Below are 21400 nucleotides of genomic sequence, written 5' to 3'. Positions count from 1 at the left end.
ACATAAAAATATCCTCTTCAGCTTTATTAAAGTTAAATGCATGGAAGAAAAAAATTGCAATTCACCACAGCATATTGAAATAAACAAGATCTGAGTACACAACAGTTAATAAAATATTACTTCCGGGTACATCAAGGTTCTATTTTTGTCTGGGCCATAACTCCCATCCCTGAATGTGTTGGATAGGCATATTAGGAAGTCCTAAAATCATGCAATAGGTCATGATTTACGTTTTTTGTACTTGTATGTTTGCAACTTTACACATACAGTACCAGTCTGGACACACCTACTCATTCCAGGGTTTTTCTTCATTTCATGGTAGAATAATAGTGAAGACAACTATGAAATGACACATGGAATCATGTAGTAACCAAAAAAAGTGTTTAACAAATCAAAATATAGCTGCCCTTTGCCTTGACAGATTTGCACACTTGGCATTCTCTCAACCAGCTTCATGAGGTAGTCCCCTGGAATTAATTTCAGCTTTGCCTTGTTAACAGTACATTTTTATGGAATTTCTTTAAATGCGTTTGAGCCAATCAGTTGTTGTGACAAGGTAGCCCTATTTGGTAAAATACCTTATGGCAAGAACAGTTCAAAGAAGCAAAGAGAACAGTCCATTACTTTAAGACATGGTCAGTCAATCTGGAAAATGTCAAGAACTTGAAAGTTTCTAGAAGTGCAGTAGCAAAAACCATCAAGCGCTATAAAACTGGCTCTCATGAGGACTGCCACAGGAAAGGAAGACCCAGAGTTACCTCTGCTGCAGAGGATAAGTTCATTAGTTACCAGCCTCAGATTGCAGCCCAAATAAATGCTTCAGAGTTCAAGTAACAGACACATCTCAACATCAACTGTTCAGAGGAGACTGTGTGAATCAGGCCTTCATGGTCGAATTGCTGCGAAGAAACCACTAAAGGACAATCAGACTGGCTTGTGCCAAAAAACACAAGCTATGGACATTAGACCAGTGGAAATCTGTCCTTTTGGTCTGCGTCCAAATATGAGATTTTTGGTTCCAACCGCCGTGTCTTTCTGAGAGACAGTGTAGGTGAACGGATCTCTGCATGTGTGGTTCCCACCGTGAAGCATGTGTGTTAGAGGTGTGAGGGTGCTTTGCTGGTGACACTGTCAGTGACTTATTTCTAATTCAAGGCACACTTAACCAGCATGGCTACCACAGCATTCTGCAGCGATATGCCATCACATCTGGTTTGCGCTTAGTGGGACTATCATTTGTTTTTCAACAGGACAATGACCCAACACACCTCCAGACTGTGTAAGGGCTATTTGACCAAGGAGAGTGATGAAGTGCTGCATCAGATGACCTGGCCTCCACAATCACCCAACTCAGCCCAATTGAGATGGCTTGGGAAGAGTTAGACCGCAGAGTGAAGGAAAAGCAGCCAACAAGTGCTCAGCATATGTGAGAACTCCTTCAAGACTGTTGGAAAAGCATTCCAGGTGAAGCTGGTTGAGAGAATGTCAAGAGTGCAAAGCTGTCAAGGCAAAGGGTGGCTACTTTGAAGAATCTAAAATATTAAATATATTGTGATTTATTTAACACTTTTGGTTACTACATGATTCCATATGTGTTATTTCATAGTTTTGATGTCATCACTATTATTCTACAATGTAGAAAAAAGGAAAAACCCTTGAATGAGTAGGTGTGTCCAAACTTTTGACTGGTACTGTACATGTCAACAGACCGTGCAAGTACATGGATTCCTGGGCTTCGTCTCTATACGCTGACCTGAGAAGACCATTCAAAGCTAAATGAAGGGAGCCTTCTTGTTGTCTCATCTGGCCAGTGGCTCAGAATATGAGAAAAGGGAGCACTGAAATGCCATTAAAGTATTTAAAGGTTTGCCTTTCCCTGCCCTGTACAGAAGCCTCAATACACCCGAATAAAAAAAACTTCCCCTCATATTCCTTGATGGATACTTTTTAAAGCTTGTTCACCTCCCAATGTAAAGAAGATGAGAAAAGTATTTCACAACATTGGGATAGTCTGTACAGCCAGGTTCCAAACCACTTGACCTGTTCTAGACATTAATTATATCTGCAACACTGAATATATCTGACCCAGATCTCTAGGATCAGGCCAGTAGAAACAGCGGAAGAGTGGTGTTGTCATCTCTGGGCTCTCTCTCCAGTCTCTGGGTCGACACCGCTGTCCAGCTCTGGAGAGGAAATCGGCACGTTAGTCATCGTTACAAAGCAATGAAGGTATTAGCATCTGAATTTTTCCAAACTCTTCAACAGTGTGTGAGTATTTATCCTTTGATTTAGCTTTTTGAGCATGATATTACTTTTTAAAACCTACGCATCTGTGTCTGACACAGTTTAATTAAGGGGGGGAAAAATTACAGATGGCACCCGCTGTTAAGTATGTTGACTCACCAATGCTGGCCTCACTGGGTGCTGTGGAGGGGAGGCGTCTGTGCTGGCAGGCAGGCTGGAGGTTGGGAACCAGAGGCCCTGGAGTCAGTACAGAGGATGGGGGGAGACTCATAACCCCCGTAATAGCAGCTTGGGGTCGGACCACCTCCATATCCACGGCTGCTCTCAGCGGAGGGCCAGAAAAAGGGAAGTGATCAGTGAGCAGTAAAGTATAAACTGAGCATACCAAACATTAGAAACACCTTCCTTGGACTCTATAAGGTGTTGAAAGCGTTCCACAGGGATGCTGGCCCATGCCCGATCCAATGCTTCCAAAAATTGTGTCAAGTTGGCTGGATGTCCTATGGGTACTGGACAATTCTTGATAAACATGGGAAAGTGTTGAGCATGAAAAACCCAGCAGCGTTGCAGTTCTTGACACAAACCGGTGCGCCTGGGACATACTACCATAACCCGTTCAAAGGCACTTAAATCTGTTGTCTTGCCCATTCACCCTCTGAAAGGCACATATACACAATCCATGTCTCAAGGCTTAAAAATAATCCTCCCCTTCATCAACACTGATTGAAGTGGATTTAAGGGATCATAGCTTTCACATGGATTCACCTGGAGTCTCATAACCGTTTGTGTAAATTTCACACAAAAAATCTGTATGCGGCATTTCTGAAAAGACTGAGCACATACAAAAATAGAGATTTATAAACTTGGTGCTGGTTTCCATTATAAATCAGACCCATTCTGAAACTGCGATAGTGAACAAGCATTACAATTCTGCCTGAAAGGCCTCCCACGTGGTGCAGTGGTCCAAGGCACTGCATCGCAGTGCTTGAGGCGTCACTATAGACCCGGATTCGATCCCAGACTGTTTCACATCAGGCCGTGACCGAGAGACCCATGAGGCGGCGCAGCGTCGTCCGGGTTAGGGGAGGGTTTGGCCGGCCGGGATTTCCTTGTCGCATCGCGTTCCAGCGACTCCTTGTGGCGGGCCGGGTGCCTGCAAGCTGACTTCGGGCGCCTGCCAGCTGGACAGTGTTTCCTCTGGCAGGGTCGTGTTTCGGAAAACGCATGGCTCTCGACCTTTGCTTCTCCCGAGTCCGTAAGGGAGTAGCAGCGATGGGACAAGACTGTAACTACCAATTGGGGAGGAAAAGGGGTAAAAAATACAACAAAAACATTATATAAAAATGTTGCCTGAAAAATGCTCATTATTCACCTTTTTATGGTGACAATAGAGCCCTTATTTTCTATATACTTTGGAAGTATTAGAATTAACCCGAGGAAGTCTTCTAAAGGAAATAGCAATAGTGAACTTGATTAAATGTCTTTGTAAATGATGGCAGAATGTTAAACTTTTGCAGTGAGATTTGCTGTAGGCCTAGGCTATCCGACAAACAATGCTGCACTGCCCAAATTTTGAAACATTGTCTGCTTACATTGGTAGCCATACACACTTCAATGCAAAATATCAACAGTCTGTTCACTTGTTCAATTCTACTGTATGTTATAAACCATGCTTCCTTCCTGATGCATACAGCAAAATACTTTAAATAAAAGTGTATCTAATAGGCCCAATTGACCCTTCGCTCAACCCGCCCCTCTTAGTCACTGTTGCAACCTCGGGCATAATTTTCCCAGGAAGCCCAATTCCACTCATTACTGGCAAAATCCCCTCACAATGATCTCAAACTGTGTATTTAATACACAATGAAATTAAACACAGAGTACCCCTTGCTAATCAGGAGACTCTCTGGTTTGTTGTAGTGGACTGTCATTACAATTGCTTCACAGGAACCTGGTAAAATAAAGGCTAGCCACTGGATGGCTGAATGCACTGTCTACATGCAGTCAAAGTTAGGTTACTAACCACTTTGAGCTAACTAGTGCGCTCAAATCGAATCCTGATATTGACAGCAGATGAGTTGTATTCATAACGTGGGTAACTTAGCTAGCTAACGTACATAAAAACAAATATACATTAACTGGCTAGCTAGCTAGTCTTAGAAATGTTCGGTTGGCAATGAGACTGAGTTAGCTAGCAAACAATGTAACAAAACAGGCTCTGCATTTGAGGAATCAAGGGCTGTCCCCGAGAAAAACTAATCTTGGTAAACCGAAAGTCATCTGTTCTTTTCAATCAATAGATTGGTAAAAAAAAAAGATGTGTATTTTTCCATATATAGACACATCCTATGTGTTTCAATAAAATCAACTATATGCATTGAGCTTGTCTGATGCTTTAAGCGCACTGTTTGATGAAATAAGACACAACTAACTCGAGGGAGACAGAGATCAAGATAACTAGAAGAAAAAAAAAACTTAACCTGACCAGACCATCCTCCTCCCGCTCCTACTGGCTTTTACAGATCCTGCCATTATTCTCCTGAAGTTGCCGGTAATAGGCTACACGAGGAGTCGGCAACCTTTCTCACGTGGAATGCTAATACCGATCTGTGTGCCAGTTATGGTTTTCATATGCACATTTTCGTGGAACAGTTTCATTTAATTTATATTCGTATCTCAAAATCATTGTCATGTGGTTAATCAAAATTCTATCTAAATGAAAATTATACAAATCTAAAAGGTAACTTATATTGCCATTGCCAACTATATAAAAATAGACTACATAAAGCCAACAAATAAAAACATTGCACCCTGCAATTAGAAAATATCCTGATAAAAATAAATATCCTATAAATCACATTGGCTACATACAGTTGAAGTCTGAAGTCCACAAGTCTGGTTCATCCTTGGGAGCAATTTCCAAATGCCTGAAGGTACCACGTTCATCTGCACAAACAATAGTACGCAAGTATAAACACCATGTGACCACGCAGCCTTCATACCGCTCAGGAAGGAGACGCGTTCTATCTCCTAGAGATGAACATACTTTGGTGCGAAAAGTGCAAATCAATCCCAGAACAACAGCAAAGGACCTTGTCAAGATGCTGGAGGAAACGGGTACAAAAGTATCTATATCCACAGTACAACGAGTCCTATATCGACATAACCTGAAAGGCCGCTCAGCAAGGAAGAAGCCACTGCTCCAAAACCACTATAAAAAAGCCAGACTACGGTTTGCAACTGCACATGGGGACAAAGATCGTACTTTTTGGAGAAATGTCCTCTGGTCTGATGAAACAAAAATAGAACTGTTTGGCCATAATGACCAACGTTATGTTTGGAGGAAAAAGGGGGATACTTGCAAGCCGAAGAACACCATCCCAACCATGAAGCACGGGTGGGCAGCATCATGTTGTGGGGGTGCTTTGCTGCAGGAGTGACTGGTGCACTTCACAAAAATAGATGGCTTCATGAGGAAGGAAAATAATGTGGATATATTGAAGCAACATCTCAAGACATCAGTCAGGAAGTTAAAGCTTGGTGGCAAATGGGTCTTCCATATGGACATTGACCCCAAGCATACTTCCAAAGTTGTGGCAAAATGGCTTAAGGACAACAAAATCAAGATATTGGAGTGGCCATCACAAAGCCCAGACCTCAATCCTATAGAAAATTTGTGGGCAGAACTGAAAAAGTGTGTGTGAGCAAGGAGGCCTACAAACCTGACTCGGTTACACCAGCTCTGTCAGGAAAAATGGGCCAAAATTCACCCAACTTATTGTGGGAAGCTTGTGGAAGGCTACCCGAAACGTTTGACCGAAGTTAAACAATTTAAAGGCAATGCTACCAAATGCTAATTGAGTGTCTGTAAACGTCTGACCCACTGGGAATGTGATGAAATAAATAAAATCATTCTCTCTACTATTATTCTGACATTTCACATTCTTAAAAAAAATTGGTGATCCTAACTGACCTAAAACAGGGAATTTTTACTAGGATTAAATGTCAGGAATTTTGAAAAACTGAGTTTAATTGTATTTGGCCAAGGTATATGTAAACTTCCGACTTCAACTGTATGTCCTCACTTCGCTGTGCGCCTCTCATTCTTTAACAATGCGCAGGGCTCCATAAAGCTCCGCATTGACGTGATTGGTTGACGATAGGTGGGGACGGTACATCTTGTATAAACACAAACTCACTTCCTTGACAACTTCCTTCACAATAGCTCTGCTCCGCTAAGCGCAAGTAGTATGAAAGCCCTGATGTCTGCAGAGGCTGCATCACAGTAAATGCTGTAAGACCACTTCAGATGTCGGATTGACCATAGAGTCAATCCGACAATCCATTGCGGAGGCAGAGCCTTTGAGGCTCAGCCTCCACAATGGATTGGTTCACTGAGATGGGAGCAAATAATACAGGAGTCTCGTGTGCAATAAAATATCTATCTATCTATATATATATATATATATATATATATATATATATATATATATATATATATATATATATATATATATATATATTTGCTACGGCTCTAATAAAAAAAGACTTTAAAAAATGATGATCAAATCAAATAGTTTTGGTCACAGACACGTTGTTATTGCGGGTGTAGCGAAATGCTTGTTTCTTGCTCCAACAGCGCAGTAATATCTAAAAAGTAATATCTAACAATTTCACAATAATACACACAAATCTAAGTAAAGGAATGGAATTAAGAATATCTAAATATATGGATGAGCAATAGAATAGAATACAGTATATACATGAGATGAGTAATGCAAAATATGTAAACATTATTAAAGTGACTAGTGATCCATTTATTAAAATGACCAGTGATTTCAAGTCTATATATATAGGCAGCAGCCTCTAATGTGCTAGTGATGGCTATTTAACAGTCTGATGGCCTTGAGATAGAAGCTGTTTTTCAGTCTCTCGGTAACCAGCTTTGTTGCACCTGTACTGACCTCGCCTTCTGGATGTTACCGGGGTGATCAGGCAGTGGCTCGGGTAGTTGTTGTCCTTGATGATCTTTTTGGCCTTCCTGTGACATCGGGTGCTGTAGGTATCCTGGAGTGTAGGCTGTTTGCCCAAATTTCTTCAGCCTGTTGCACCTTCTTCACCACACTGTCTGTGTGGTTGGACCATTTCAGTTTGTCAGTGATGTGTACGCTGAGGAACTTGAAGCTTTCCCTCTTTTCCGCTGCAGTCCCATCGATGTGGATGGGGGGGTGCTCCCTCTGCTGTTTCCTGAAGTCCACAATCAGCTCCTTTGTTTTGTTGATGTTAAGTGAGAGGTTATTTTACTGGCACCACACTCCCGAGCCCTCACCTCCTCCCTGTAGGCTGTCTCGTCATTGTTGGTAATCAAGCCTACTACTGTTGTGTTGTCTGCAAACTTGATGATTGAGTTGGAGGCGTGCGTGGCCACGCAGTCATGGGTGAACAGTGAATACAGGAGGAGGCTGAGCACGCACCCTTGTGGGGCCCCAGTGTTAAGGATCAGCGATGTGGGGGTGTTGTTTCCTACCTTCACCACCTGGCGGTGGCCTGTCAGGAAATCCAGGACCCAGTTGCACAGGGCGGGGCTCAGACCCAGGACCTTGAGCTTAATGATAAGCTTGAAGGGTACTATGGTGTTGAATGCTGAACTATAGTCAATGAACAGCATTCTTATATAGGTATTCCTCTTGTCCAGATGGGATGAGGCAGTGTGCAGTGCAATGGTGATTGCATCATCAGAGGATCTAGATAGGTGGTAAGCAAATTGAAGAGGGTCTAGTGTGACAGGTAAGGTGGAGGTGATATGATCCTTGACTAGTCTCTCAAAGCACTTCATGATGACAGAAGTGAGTACTACGGGGCGATAGTCATTTCGTTCAGTTACCTTTTCTTTCTTGGGTACAGGAACAATGGTGGCCATCTTGAAGCATGTGGGGACAGCAGACTGGGATAGGGAGAGATTAAATATTTTCGTAAACACTCCAGCCAGCTGGTCTGCGCATGCTCTGAGGACGTGGCTAGGGATGCCGTCTCGGCCGGCAGCCTTGCGAGGGTTAACACGCTTAAATGTCTTACTCACGTTGGCCACAGAGAAGGAGAACCTACAGTCCTTGGTAGCGGGCCGTGTTGGTGGCACTGAGTTGTCCTCAAAGCTGGCGAAGAAAGTGTTTAACTTGTCTGGAGGCAAGACGTTGATGTCCGCGACGTGGCTGGTTTTCCTTTTGTAGTCCGTGATTGTCTGTAGAACCTGCCACATACGTCTCGTGTCTGAGCCGTTGAATTGCTACACCACTTTGTCTCTATACTGACATTTCGCTTGTTGATTGCCTGACGGAGGGAATAACTACACTGTATGTATTCGGCCATATTCCCAGTCACCTTGCCATGGTTAAATGCTGTGGTTCGAGCTTTCAGTTTTGCGCGAAAACTGTCCTCTATCCTCGGTTTCTGGTTAGGGTAGGTTTTAATAGTCACAGTGGGTACAACATCTCCTATACACTTCCTGATAAACTCAGTCACCGTATCAGTGTATTTGTCAATATTATTCTCAGAGGCTACCCAGAACATATCCCAGTCCGCGTGATCAAAACAATCTTGAAGCTGGATTCCAATTGGTCAGACCAGTGTTGAATAGTCCTTAGCACATGTACTTAAAGTTTGAGTTTCTGCCTATAGTAAGGGAGGAGAAAAAATGAGTCGTGCTCAGATTTGCCGAAGGGAGGGCGGGAGAGGGCTTTGTCAACTTTATTATCCTGAGACTGAACATTAGCGAGTAATATACTCAGAAGCAGTGGGTGGTGTGTGCGCCTCCTGAGTCGGACTAGAAGTCCACTCCGAGTAACTCTTCTCCCCTAGCGATGTTTTGGACCAGCTTCTGGAATCAGTTCCAATTGCCCTGGGTGGTACGAACAAAGGATCCGATTCAGGAAAGTCGTATTCCTGGTCGTAATGCTGGTGAGTTACCGCCGCTCTGATATCCAAAGGTTCTTCCCGGCTGTATGTAATAACACACAAAATGTTCTGGTCTAATAATGTAAGAAATAACACATACAAAAAATGAAATACTGCAAAGTTGCCTAGGGGCTAGAAGCACGGCTGCCCTCTCTATCGGCGCCATTTTATATATTTGCTACGGCTCGATTAAGAAAACAACAACAATTGAACAGTCAACTAATTGGGGTCAGCCCTATAGGAATCACTGTAGCAAGTACCCCTGGTGCACTGTCAAATTATTTATCCATTTAAACAATGTTTTTGTAAAGCCCTAAATGGCTTTGATGCGTTTCAAACGTGAGCTTGTCCAAGGTGTTGGACTCGACGACAGTTGCTATCCATTGGAGCACTGCGATTGGTTGCCCAAAATTCTGGGGCGGGGCTTAGTGAAGGGTCAATTACATGAGAAATGCGCATGGTAATTTGTTGTAGGCTATGGCTACTTCGGGAATATGAACCCATCATGGCCAGAAAAAGTGACACATTTATTCTGCAATGGTTCTGAAAATATGGATTGTGTATAAATGCAATATTGTCTCCTCGAGTAATGTGAAAGTACAGTATTCAGACGTAAGCTACAGAAGTAAGCTCCTGTTCCACCGTTAATAAACTTCGCTTCGGATCAAATGGCATAGAGCAAAATACTTCAAATGGCTTATCTATTTACTACTATGAAGTGGGTCCAATTAAACCAGAGATGGGACAAATGGTATCCTTGTTGTAGGCCTACGCTACCTCGTGAGTATGAAAACATCACAGAGAAGGTGAGGAATTTATTATGCAATGATCATGGAAATTAAATAAATAATAGGCTAGGAAATAAATGCCTATTTCTAATTATTTTCAAATGCAAAGACAAACTAAATAGATTCTCTCTTCTCACTAATGGCAAATGATTGCATCTTGTTATTAACCTGTTTAACCTGTTCATTTTCTCCATTTGCAGAAAATACTAATCTACTTGCCTGCTTGCAATGCAATACTTCAATTACTATAAACTGTGTTTACGCATGGTCTAAGGTTTGTGGGAAGGTGAGCACATTTTCATGTCAAGTTCAGTTTTTATAAATGCCAACTTTTGTGTGAAACCTGGCACACAATTTTAATTTCCATGATCATTGCATAATAAATTCCTCACCTTCTCTCTGATGGTTTCATACTCATGAGGTAACATCGGCCTTTTATTTAGTATTTTTTTTACTTCAGTTTATTTTAGTAAATACTTTAACACTTTTTTTGACAAAACTGCATTGTTGATTAAGGGCTTGTAAGTAAGCATTTCACTGTTGTATTCGGCGCATGTGACAAATCAAATGTTATTTTATTTTTGATTTGGGGTCTATTTTGTACATGCGCATGGTTTATAAAATGAGGCCCCTGGTCAGTCTGCCATGAAAAGAGCAGTTGTTCATAATGTTTTGTATACACAGTGTATGGCTCTGTGAAGCACTTCCCAATAGCGTACATTCTTCCTTACTTCAACAAAACAATCCCTGATGTGACAAGCTAAATAGGTGAGAGCAATGTTCCCAAAATATTGTTCCCATTTATAATAGGATTATCAGAGAGATTGAGAGAGGTAACTTCTAATACTAATAAAAACCAGTAACTACCATATCAAGGTTCCCGATAAAGGAAGTCAGTTAACTATTAGCCTTTGGAGACCATTCACCAAGACATTTGGAAAGATGGCCATGCGAGTGTTTTGATGGTCTTACCAATGGGGTCCTGTGATTGATGGGGATGGTAAATAGACTGATAGGAGGGAGGGAGGGGCTCTACATAGATGGTGCTGATAGGTCTGGTTTTGGATGCAGAAATGGAGTGCTTACTGAAGTCTCCCCAACACACCCCACCACCAGCCGAAGATACATCTGCCAAAGGGAAAATTTAAACAAAACAGTTAGGCCTAAGTATCAATACTCTGAAGTGATTTCCTCTCCTTATCTAATTTCCTTCATCTGCACTGATGTGAAATAATTTGACTGGTGAAAGCAATTTTCAGAATGTTAGCTTAAACGATTTTACTTAAAATGATGGTCAGATCAGTCCAGCTGAAGGAGAGGAGACCATGCAGGAAGCCTTTTTACACTGCTGACATGCACCCACCCTGGGCACCCAGCTCTTGACAGCAAGTGCAACTGAAGTACTTGACAGGAGGTGTAGGCGTAGACTAGTGCGGGTACTTTCGGACAGGTATGCCAGTCTTAAGTCTTAAGCAACCACATGATACGTTGGGACTAAATGTTGCCTTGCTACTTTGGCCCCCAACTTCCTCAAAACTGTGGCAAATAATGGTGGAGGAGCATCAGCAGTGGCAGTTAACAACACTGACTACTTATTTTAAAGCCTCAGTCAGATTTCCGGTAATTTCAACTAATGCAATATAGCCCACCCCTTAATTTGGAAGAATGACTTATTATTCATAATTTGATAAGTACAGTAGTCTTATCATAATATTAGGATATATTACTCCATTGTTTATGTTTATGTTGACAGAAAATGTATACAGGTAAACACATGATGTAATGTTTATCTTCTAGAACGTTATTCCTTCAGCACTATATAAGGTGTTTGCATGTGGAAAAGTCGTGCATTTGCTCCCTTGATATACACATTTTATAGTGTGCCTTTATAGTAAATAAAACTTTCAAATGTAAGATTATTATTTATTATAAGCCTACCGCTAATGTATTATCAGGCTATAGCATTGAGGCATATAGAGCCTACCAAACAAATTCAATAGACGTTTTACTGTCAAATTTATACAGTGCAAGGCCGACAGGGATCTTTGAAGTGTCAACTTCAATCCTAACTTCCTGGCTGGTATAATTCGTCTGTAGGTTAATTTTATGCATTTTTATAGGCTATATATTTTTATCCATCAATTCTTGAAAACAATCATGTTCTTACCGTAACACCTGTTTTTCTTAAATTTTCGCAATGGACAATTTTCTTTGATTCGAAGCAGACACGCTCCGTGTTTTCTTCTAGCTGGGGCAGCTGCCATATTCTCCTCCTCTTGTCCCTTCACTTCGATAACTTTAGTGGTAAATACCCCTGGGGTACAGATGAGATAGGCCTACTTTGAAACTGACGTGCAAGCGGTTGCTTTCTTGTAATTCCGAACCCAGACTTCCCTGTGGCCAGACCAATAAATAAACTAAAAGTTTGTTTAGTCGTGAACAATATTTGACCACCGACAAAAATAGCCCGTTAGTCGAAAACGGTAGTCCGACGTCATAGGCTCGATGTTATGACGCCTTCAGAACAACTGGGAACTTGGAAATAAACGAGCTCCGACTGGGAAAAAATATTTGAACGGTCATCCAACTCGGGAACTCTAGTCTCTTTAGACCTCCCGACTTTCTGACCTGAAGAGCCCTGAAGTCATGATTTAACCTCGTATTTTTCCGAGTTCCCAGTTGTTTTGAACAAGGCAATATGCTACGTTCATAACCAAGTGGGAAGGTGGTAATTACCAGTGGTGATGTTGTAATTACCAGTTGGATGCATTCACATGCCTTGAACTCGTTGACAAACTCCGGATAGCTAATGGCCAACAAGCTGCGTCAACTATAAACTAAACGTACAGCTATCATGCTTGTAAACAAATTATAATTTTCAAAAAACACATCAATAGATTGCTTTTTTATAAATAATGTTTTGTTACATTTAACTGGCGAAAATCCTGTTATCCAGGTCATTTCCTTAGTAGGTGAGGTCAGAGGTCAGCATGTGGGAGAAGTCTGCGATCAGGGGTGATAGACGAGTTTCCCATATAGAGATAGAGTCCTCTAGTGCCCAAAAGCAAGTTTTAGCATGGGCAGCGCCATTAGGATTTTCACCATTTTGAAGTAGTCAACTGGGCTGGACTTCCTACCGGTTAAGGAAAGATTATATATTTCCATCCAGGTCATCAGGAATGATCAGCCAATTAATTACACTTGTGAGCAAACATTCCATAACTGCAGGTGGCAGTAAATCGCCAAACTTGGCTTTATACCTGTTCAAACAACACACTCCATGTGGCATGTATGCACCCTTTCAGTTTACCAACTCGTAGTTGTAGAAGAAAATGTACTTCTTCAAAATGGAGATGGCCTCAATGGTGCAGCGCATGCTCTCACAGAAGGCAAAATCTGACCGATACAATGTTGCGTCCTCTAAGGATCTCTATGGTTTTCCACTAGTAATTACGAGTTGGAGGGGTGTTCAAGTGGATTTCTCCCAGTCGTTTGTGATAAATACCACCTTCCCACTTGGTTACAAACACAGCAATAACACAGTCTGAAAACAGGTGCCCATTTCAAACAAATGTAATGCACAAAGGTCTACCTTAAATGCTTGTTAATTTTTATTGGTCACTAAAAGGCTTTCAAACCAATATAAACGTCAGCTTCACAAATGAAAGGCCAATAAACATCACTTGTTAGGTATAATTGATCATTTTGAGAGTCATAAATCATAAGAAAAGACTATGATAGACTCTACATTTTGTTTCAGAAGTTTACTTGGAAATGTAGAAAGAAATCAGCGTAGTTATAAAGTCGATGCCTACACTGTAAAAATCAGATTTCATACATAACATTTTAATATAAAGTAACAACTCCATTCACCCTTACAGGACTGTGCTGTATTGTGAAAGGATTAGTTTTCAGCGATTAAGGCATGGAGGTTGGGCCACCTGGGCAGGTAGGTAGTTGTTGGACTGGTTGGATTTCTATAAGGTCACTGCCATTTTTGTGTGGGGGAGGGTACAAAATGCCATGCAATCCACATTCTCCAATTGTGAAATGGTTCTCAATGTCAAAATCTTTGTACTAAGTCAATTATCTTTCAATGATTTGTTTGCTGTTATGACATTGCTTATGTGTGGGCGTCCTTTTAAAAAGGCAATACAGTCATGAAGATGAGAGAAAATGTCTACTCAGTAGTCAACCTTTTCACAGAACATGATTTTATGATTGGTTATATTGAACATTTTCAAGAGGAAATTGACTAAGAGGTCTAGAGCAAGTCTCAGTTTCTCTATAAACGTTCCAAAAGTCAATGCAATTGTTATTAGCTTGTAATACCAGAATCATAACCAAATGCAATACAGTAGATTACAGGATGCCTCAAGTACAGATATACTTGTCAAACCAAACAGTACAGTTCAGCAAACTATTTGTCTGCAGCAGGCCTAGCTAGATATTTCTGAGGAAAACGGTGGTTTGGTTATTTTCTAAACTTTCCCATGTGGCACAATCCTGTGTGGATCTACAAACTCTATTTGCATTGAGACAATTGTGATTTCAACATTATTCCATGGTACTTAACTGTCATTCTGTCAATGAGCAGATCTTCTACAGAATACATTCTGCTGTTTCACTAAAGTGACGGTATAATGCCATGCAAGAAGATGAATTATTACCTAGACACCCTTTCTCCAATAACTGTTTGTACATGCTCTACCACTGCCCAGTCTGCTCTACCACTGCCCAGTCTATTCTACACATCATCAGTGTGGTTTAATCACACTAGCACCATCCACTACCGTTTACATAGTAACCCTTTGAAAGTTAAATTCCACCAGTAGGTAAAAACAAATCCTGTCCCTCTTCCCCATCCTTCCATTCCTTCGGTCTTTCCTCCATCCCCCTATCCCCAGAACCTCTGGCGGGAGGCTGGGGGTTGGTCTTGTTGGTGAACCACATCCTGGGCAAAGATGGTGCCCCCAGCGTCCATGGTGAAGATGAAGTAGAGATTGGCACCCAGCATGGCCACGGTGGGCAGGAAGGACAGGCCGAAGCCAAAGCCCCGAACACTGCTGCCCAGTGCAGCTGCCACCCAGTACATCAGCCTGTTGGCACAGGAGAGATGGACATTAGACAGATGCAGTCATTTCTATAGTCTGCCCAGACTGTCTTAAATTGAGATCACATGTCATATAGGGTTATGACTGACTGGGCACTGAAATTGGACAACAGATTTCACTGCATCTCTCTGGCGTATGTGACAATAAAATAAACATGTTTTTTTTGCATTGTTGTTTCTTTACCTGCCAAAGGCGAAGACGATGGTGAGCAGGGGCACCAGTTTGAGCAGGTCCTGGCTCAGGTAGGGCGCCATTACGGCCAGCTGCAGGAAGTAGAGCAGGAAGAGGGTGACGGAGTCATCCACATAGCGCCGGTGCACACCCACCTCCCTGGCCTCCACCTCACACAGCGGCTTCACATCCCCCAACCGCATCCTGGAGACACCCAGCACCAGCCAGCCTAGGAGGACAACACAAGCGTTAGCTTGTGATGTTAGTGTTGTTGTTCAACCCACCTTGCTGTTCACACCGGAGTAATTCTGGTAAAGAACATGTGCTGAATGACCAATGAGCCACTCACCCAGTATGATGGGCACCACAGCGAAGACAGAGCAGCGCAGTGTGTAGACCAGCCTGAGGGGGGCACTGTCCAGCAGTGGGGCATCAAAAGGCAGGAAGACATAACCCCCCCACACGAGGAGGGGGAAAATCAGAGCTGCAGTGAACACAGACACCCCCACTTTGAGAGCATCCCTGTTGGCACAGTCACACCCACCTGGAGGAGAGAGGAAAGGAGAGACTATTAGTCTTTCTGCCCTCTGAAGTAAAAGAAAGATAACAGAAACATTACCACCCTCTAGATCAGATTACCACAAAATAAGGGAGGATTGGAAGGATGAATTTGCACTCGCAAAACTATTTGAGCAGAGCCACAGTGGCTGAATGAACAAGGGAGAGAAGAGCAAAGAGAAAGACAGAGACGGAGAGAAAGAGAGGTTGGAGGCCAAAAGACAGAAAGATGAAATGTTGGTGCATCTCTTTACATTTTGAGGACCCGTCCTCCACTGGCCAGTCGTGGTAGTAGCCATCAGGTGGGGTTCCCTGGGAAACGAGGAGACGACTCTTCTCTGCGTCCACATCCCAGAATGCCTCCCCTTCTCTGGGAGATGTCGGAGCACTAGAGGAGTGTAAGATGGTGACGGATGGGTTGAAGACCTGTGCTGCCTTCTCAGGCAAAGAGTTCACACCATCTTCCACCTCTATCTCTACCTGCACCTTCTTCCCTCGCTTACACAGCCCTGGGTGCTGCACCTCTCTCTCCACTCCCAAACCCAGCTCTCTCTCGCTCTCCATCCGGCTTCCTCCTTCTTGAAGAGAGGTGCACATAGAGTGCACGCTCCTCCTCTCTCCCTCAGGGTCATCCCCCTTTCCCCTTCCCTTATCTTCTTTCACAGTCAATGCACTTCTGTTCTTTGTTGTTTTCTCTACATCCCTGTCACCCTGCCATTGCAGAGTGGTAGGCTCCAATTTAGCCGAGCTAACCATTTCGTCTTCCTCCACCACTCCTTCCCTTTCCAATTCTTTAATCCCCTTCTCCCCCTCTGCCCCCCATGTTGGGGTATGGGGTTCAGCAATCACCCCACTGGTTTTGGAGGGGCGGTCTTCTAGCAGCTCCAGGTTTGACCTTAGGATCTCAGACATTGTTTTTTTTTTAGGTATTCAATGTCTCCAGACTTCGTCAGTAAGTCTGTGCTTGATTGAGTGTTTTTACTTTGACTGAAGTCGCATCACATTATCTGTTTCTTTCTTTGTGTCCCAGCTCTATTGGTTTGATGGTAAACAGCTCTTCTTCACCTACAAAGAAAAGTACCTTTTACAGAGTGCACATTCTGTAGGTCATACATGTCTTCCCACGCAAGAGATGATGCCCCAAAACCGACAAGCTGTAACTCCAGACAGCATTCTAGTGTCATTAATCATCAAACAATAGTCTAAGGTTGAAATTTTTCCACGACAGGTAAGGTAAGCCAAGAACGATAAGTAGAATCCCTCCCTGTCCGTTGCAAACAAAGCTCCGCCCAATGCATCTCATTATGGCCTGTGCTGTTTGAGTAGTCTAAGAAAAAAGGCCCTATTTACGCATGACTACCAAAGAAAATACGCTTGCAATATAAAACCACCAAATAAAATATAGTTGACATACAAATAGCGTTGTAAAGTTCCCCGAATGTGTTAACTGTCCAGACAAACGTAGTACACAGACCTTCAAAGCGCACTCCATATCACAACACGGAAGTTTCTCATACCAGCGCACTAGATAAAATGTTGGACTTTCCGACCACGTAAGAAGACTGCTAGCTATACAAAGCTGGAAAATATAACTGAAAATACATAAAAATGTAATACTCACCCAACCTCAGGGCTTATCAAACAACGAGTGGGAATTTTATGGAATGTCTCTTACATCGTTTTTCCACTTCTATTGTTATTGTGCAACTTATTTTCAGTGGGTGGAAATTCAGGTGTGGCCAGGTAAATTATTAAAGGGTATGTTCATAAAAAAAACATTAAAGGGAAAGTACGATAGTTCCTATCAGGAAAATATTTAGTTCCTATCGTACTTTTACTTTAATGTCTTTTAGAAACATACCCTTTAATAATTGAATTATTTAATTTAACCATTTAATGTACAAAAAAACAGCAACATGTGTATTTCAAGCAGTCATATATTTATATGTGACTTTCTTGGGGTGAAAATAATTAGTGAGAAATTGTGGATATAGCATACAGTAAATGTTTTGTTTCATGTTATGTGTTTGTTATTGCATTTGTGTGTACTATTTTAATCACCTTATGTTGGTTATCTTTTCTTGGATCTATTTCCAAAAGCAATATTGGTGGAAACAGCCCTGTTACTGACAGAAGGAAGTATAGATGAACAGAGAAATCAACATGTTGGTGTCATCTACAAGAGGCCTATCATATTTCCTCAGTAGATGTTATCTATTTAGTTGCCTAGCATTTAAAGGGATAGTTCACCCAAATTACAAAATTGCAAATTCGTTTCCTTACTCTGTAAGCAGTCTATGGACAAGGTGTGACAGCAATCCATGCTTTGGTTTAGTTTCCCTGATTGTTTCCAAATGCATTTGTGGTGCAAATCCCATTTAAGTCATGGGACCGATATTAGCATTATTTTGCGCATCATGTTCAAATAATCTATTAGTGACTTTGATAAACTTCATGATACATTTTTTATACTTTTGTATGATTTGTAAATTATGCACGGAAAATGCTTATATCGGTCCCATGACTTGAATGGGATTTGTGCCACAAATTCTGAAACATTAGTAGTAGGAAACAGTGCCAGGGAAATAAAACCAAACACAGGAGGTTGGTGGCACCTTAATTGGGGAGGATGGGCTCGTGGTAACGGCTGGAGCGGAATAGGTGGAATGATATCAAATACATCAAACACATGGTTTGTCCTCCCATCAGCAGCCTCCACTGAAATCAAAGCATGGATTGCTGTCATAGGTTGTCCATAGACTGCTTACAGGGTAAGGAAACCAATGTGTCATTTTGTAATTTGTGTGAACTATCCCTTTAAAATAGGCTAATTAGGCAATATTCCCGCATATCATTTATTTTTTCGGGAAGACATTTTTTTTCTGTAACGTCTAGACTACTTCAATTACCATTGAACACAGCCTAGGTCTGCATGGTAATACGATTTTATTGTGGATAGCTTCCAACTACTTTCCCTTCAGATTAATCAAATGCCCCAGCCAAACATTTTCCATACACATCATGGATGATATACTAGAGGTATTATACATAAATGGCATAATAATTCGTTTGCCATGGTGTTATGACCTTATGAAACCAGTAGAGGTCACAATAGCGTTAGCTGAACTTTACACACAATGGGGGGCCGAAAGTAAACCGATGACACAGTGATGTATATAAACCCTAGTTTGAAAATACTGTGTAGTGGCCAGCGAGATGTTTTGAAGCCACTGGTCGGCCATATTGGCACTCCCCAGAAGAAGCAGCCCTCCATAGGAATGAATGGAATTCTGCAGTATTTTAATTAGATGTTTCAAGGAAATAATTCCATGTATTTAAACATGTTGTGTAGTGGGGACTGTAACATTAGAACTTTCAAAAAATTATACTTTAAGGAAAATGTTTTTATATATACAAAATATATATATTTAGCTCACATAATGTAATTTAAAAGTATGCATTAAGGTATATTTCGCAACACCCGCAATAACATCTTCTAAATATATGTATGTGACGAATAAATTTGATTTGCTTTATATGGAATATAATAAACATGGCAAAAATAGACTTTAATAAACTGACAGCACTCAGTCAGCTGTATAAGGAAATAAGCAAACAGGAAACCACTCACCCAGAGGCGGCGCTCCTAGTGGCCGGAGACTTTAACACAGGGAAACTTAAATCAGTTCTACCAAATTTCTATCAACATGTTAAATGTGCAACTAGAGAGAAAAAAATTATAGATCACCTGTACTCTACACACAGAGACGCGTACAAATCTTTCCCTCGCCCTCCATTTGGTAAATCCGACCACAACTCTATCCTCCTGATTCCTGCTTATAAGCAAAAATTAAAGCAGGAAGCACCAGTGACTCGGTCTATAAAAAAGTGGTCAGATGAAGCAGATGCTAAACTACAGGACTGTTTTGCTATCACAGACTGGAACATGTTCCGGGATTCTTCCGGTGGCATTGAGGAGTACACCACATCAGTCACGGGCTTTATCAGTAAGTGCATCGAGGACGTCGTCCCCACAGTGACTGTACGTACAAATATTAATTTTCACAAAGTTTGCTGCTTCAGTGTCTTTAGATATTTTTGTCAGATGTTACTATGGAATACTGAAGTATAATTACAAGCATTTCATGAGTGTCAAACGCTTTTATTGACAATTACATGAAGTTGATGCAAAGAGTCAATATTTGAAGTGTTGACCCTTCTTTTTCAAGACCTCTGCAATCCGCCCTGGCATGCTGTCAATTAACTTCTGGGCCACATCCTGACTGACGGCAGCCCATTCTTGCATAATCAATGCTTGGAGTTTGTCAGAATTTGTGGGGTTTTGTTTGTCCACCCACCTCTTGAGGATTGACCACAATTTCTCAATGGAATTAAGGTCTGGGGAGTTTCCTGGCCATGGACCCAAAATATCGATGGTTTGTTCCCCGAGCCACTTAGTTATCACTTTTGCCTCATGGCAAGGTGCTCCATCATGCTGGAAAAGGCATTGTTCGTCACCAAACTGTTCCTGGATGGTTGGGAGAAGTTGCTCTCGGAGGATGTGTTGGTACCATTCTTTATTCATGGCTGTGTTCTTAGGCAAAATTGTGAGTGAGACCACTCCCTTGACTGAGAAGCAACCCCACACATGAATGGCCTCAGGATGCTTTACTGTTGGCATGACACAGGACTGATAGTAGCGCTCACCTTGTCTTCTCCGGACAAGCTTTTTTCCGGATGCCCCAAACAATCGGAAAGGGGATTCATCAGAGAAAATGACTTTACCCCAGTCCTCAGCAGTCCAATCCCTGTACCTTTTGCAAAATATCAGTCTGTCCCTGATGTTTTTCCTGGAGAGAAGTGGCTTCTTTGTGGCCTTAACACCAGGCCATCCTCAAAGTCTTCGCCTCACTGTGCGTGCAGATGCACTCACAACTGCCTGCTGCCATTCCCGAGCAAGTTCTGTACTGGTGGTGCCCCGATCCCACAGCTGAATCAACTTTAGGAGATAGTCCTGGCACTTGCTGGACTTTCTTGGGCGCCCTGAAGCCTTCTTTACAACAATTGAACCGCTCTCCTTGAAGTTCTTGATGATCCAATAAATGGTTGATTTAGGTGCAATCTTACTGGCAGCAATATCCTTGCCTGTGAAGCCCTTTTTGTGCAAAGCAATGATGACGGAACGTGTTTCCATGCAGGCAACCATGGTTGACAGAGGAAGAACAATGATTCTAAGCACCACCCTCCTTTTGAAGCTTCCAGTCTGTTATTCGAACTCAATCAGCATGACAGAGTGATCTCCAGCCTTGTCCTCGTCAACACTCACACCTGTGTTAACGAGAGAATCAATGACATGATGTCAGCTGGTCCTTTTGTGGCAGGGCTGAAAGGCAGTGGAAATGTTTTTTGGGGGTTCCGTTCATTTGCATGGCAAAGAGGGACTTTGCAATTAATTGCAATTCATCTGATCACTCTTCATAACATTCTGGAGTATATGCAAATTGCCATCATACAAACTGAGGCAGCAGACTTTGTGAAAATTAATATTTGTGTCATTCTCAAAACTTTTGGCCA

The 21400-nt window shown here is 42.0% G+C and overlaps 2 protein-coding genes across 2 annotated transcripts; both read right to left on the bottom strand.

Moving 5' to 3' along the window:
• Positions 1-9: 9 nt before the first annotated feature.
• On the bottom strand, positions 10-12644 carry LOC145879536 (uncharacterized). The gene is made up of 4 exons (XM_082975356.1): positions 12151-12644; positions 10956-11111; positions 2404-2562; positions 10-2183 (listed from the first exon to the last, which is right to left on the bottom strand). Exons 1-4 carry the CDS (start codon positions 12245-12247, stop codon positions 2134-2136), a joined length of 462 nt encoding a protein of 153 aa, XP_082831482.1. The 5' UTR covers positions 12248-12644; the 3' UTR covers positions 10-2133.
• A 928-nt stretch (positions 12645-13572) lies between these two features.
• LOC106605462 (transmembrane protein 79) lies at positions 13573-17576 on the bottom strand. Its single transcript, XM_014201151.2, has 5 exons — positions 17448-17576; positions 16081-16891; positions 15618-15812; positions 15281-15497; positions 13573-15082 (listed from the first exon to the last, which is right to left on the bottom strand). Exons 2-5 carry the CDS (start codon positions 16736-16738, stop codon positions 14881-14883), a joined length of 1272 nt encoding a protein of 423 aa, XP_014056626.1. The 5' UTR covers positions 16739-16891; positions 17448-17576; the 3' UTR covers positions 13573-14880.
• Between the last annotated feature and the right edge of the window lie 3824 nt (positions 17577-21400).

This window comes from Salmo salar, chromosome 05, assembly GCF_965601325.2.
Source record: "Salmo salar chromosome 05, fSalSal1, whole genome shotgun sequence".
NCBI lineage: Eukaryota > Metazoa > Chordata > Actinopteri > Salmoniformes > Salmonidae > Salmo > Salmo salar.
The sequence above is the reverse complement of the archived record's forward strand: the minus strand, read 5'-3'. Positions and strand labels throughout refer to the sequence as shown.

Excerpts from the sequence above, each read along its gene's own strand:
- LOC145879536 (XM_082975356.1), bottom strand. The coding sequence starts at position 12,247 with ATGGCAGCTGCCCCAGCTAGAAGAAAACACGGAGCGTGTCTGCTTCGA. Across the intron at positions 2,563-10,955 it reads TCAATCACAGGACCCCATTG|CCGTGGATATGGAGGTGGTC; the intron begins GTAAGACCATCA and ends CGCTGAGAGCAG. Across the intron at positions 2,184-2,403 it reads ACCCAGTGAGGCCAGCATTG|AGCTGGACAGCGGTGTCGAC; the intron begins GTGAGTCAACAT and ends TTTCCTCTCCAG.
- LOC106605462 (XM_014201151.2), bottom strand. The coding sequence starts at position 16,738 with ATGTCTGAGATCCTAAGGTCAAACCTGGAGCTGCTAGAAGACCGCCCC. Across the intron at positions 15,813-16,080 it reads GGAGGACGGGTCCTCAAAAT|GTGGGTGTGACTGTGCCAAC; the intron begins GTAAAGAGATGC and ends TCTCTCCTCCAG. Across the intron at positions 15,498-15,617 it reads TGTGGTGCCCATCATACTGG|GCTGGCTGGTGCTGGGTGTC; the intron begins GTGAGTGGCTCA and ends TTGTCCTCCTAG.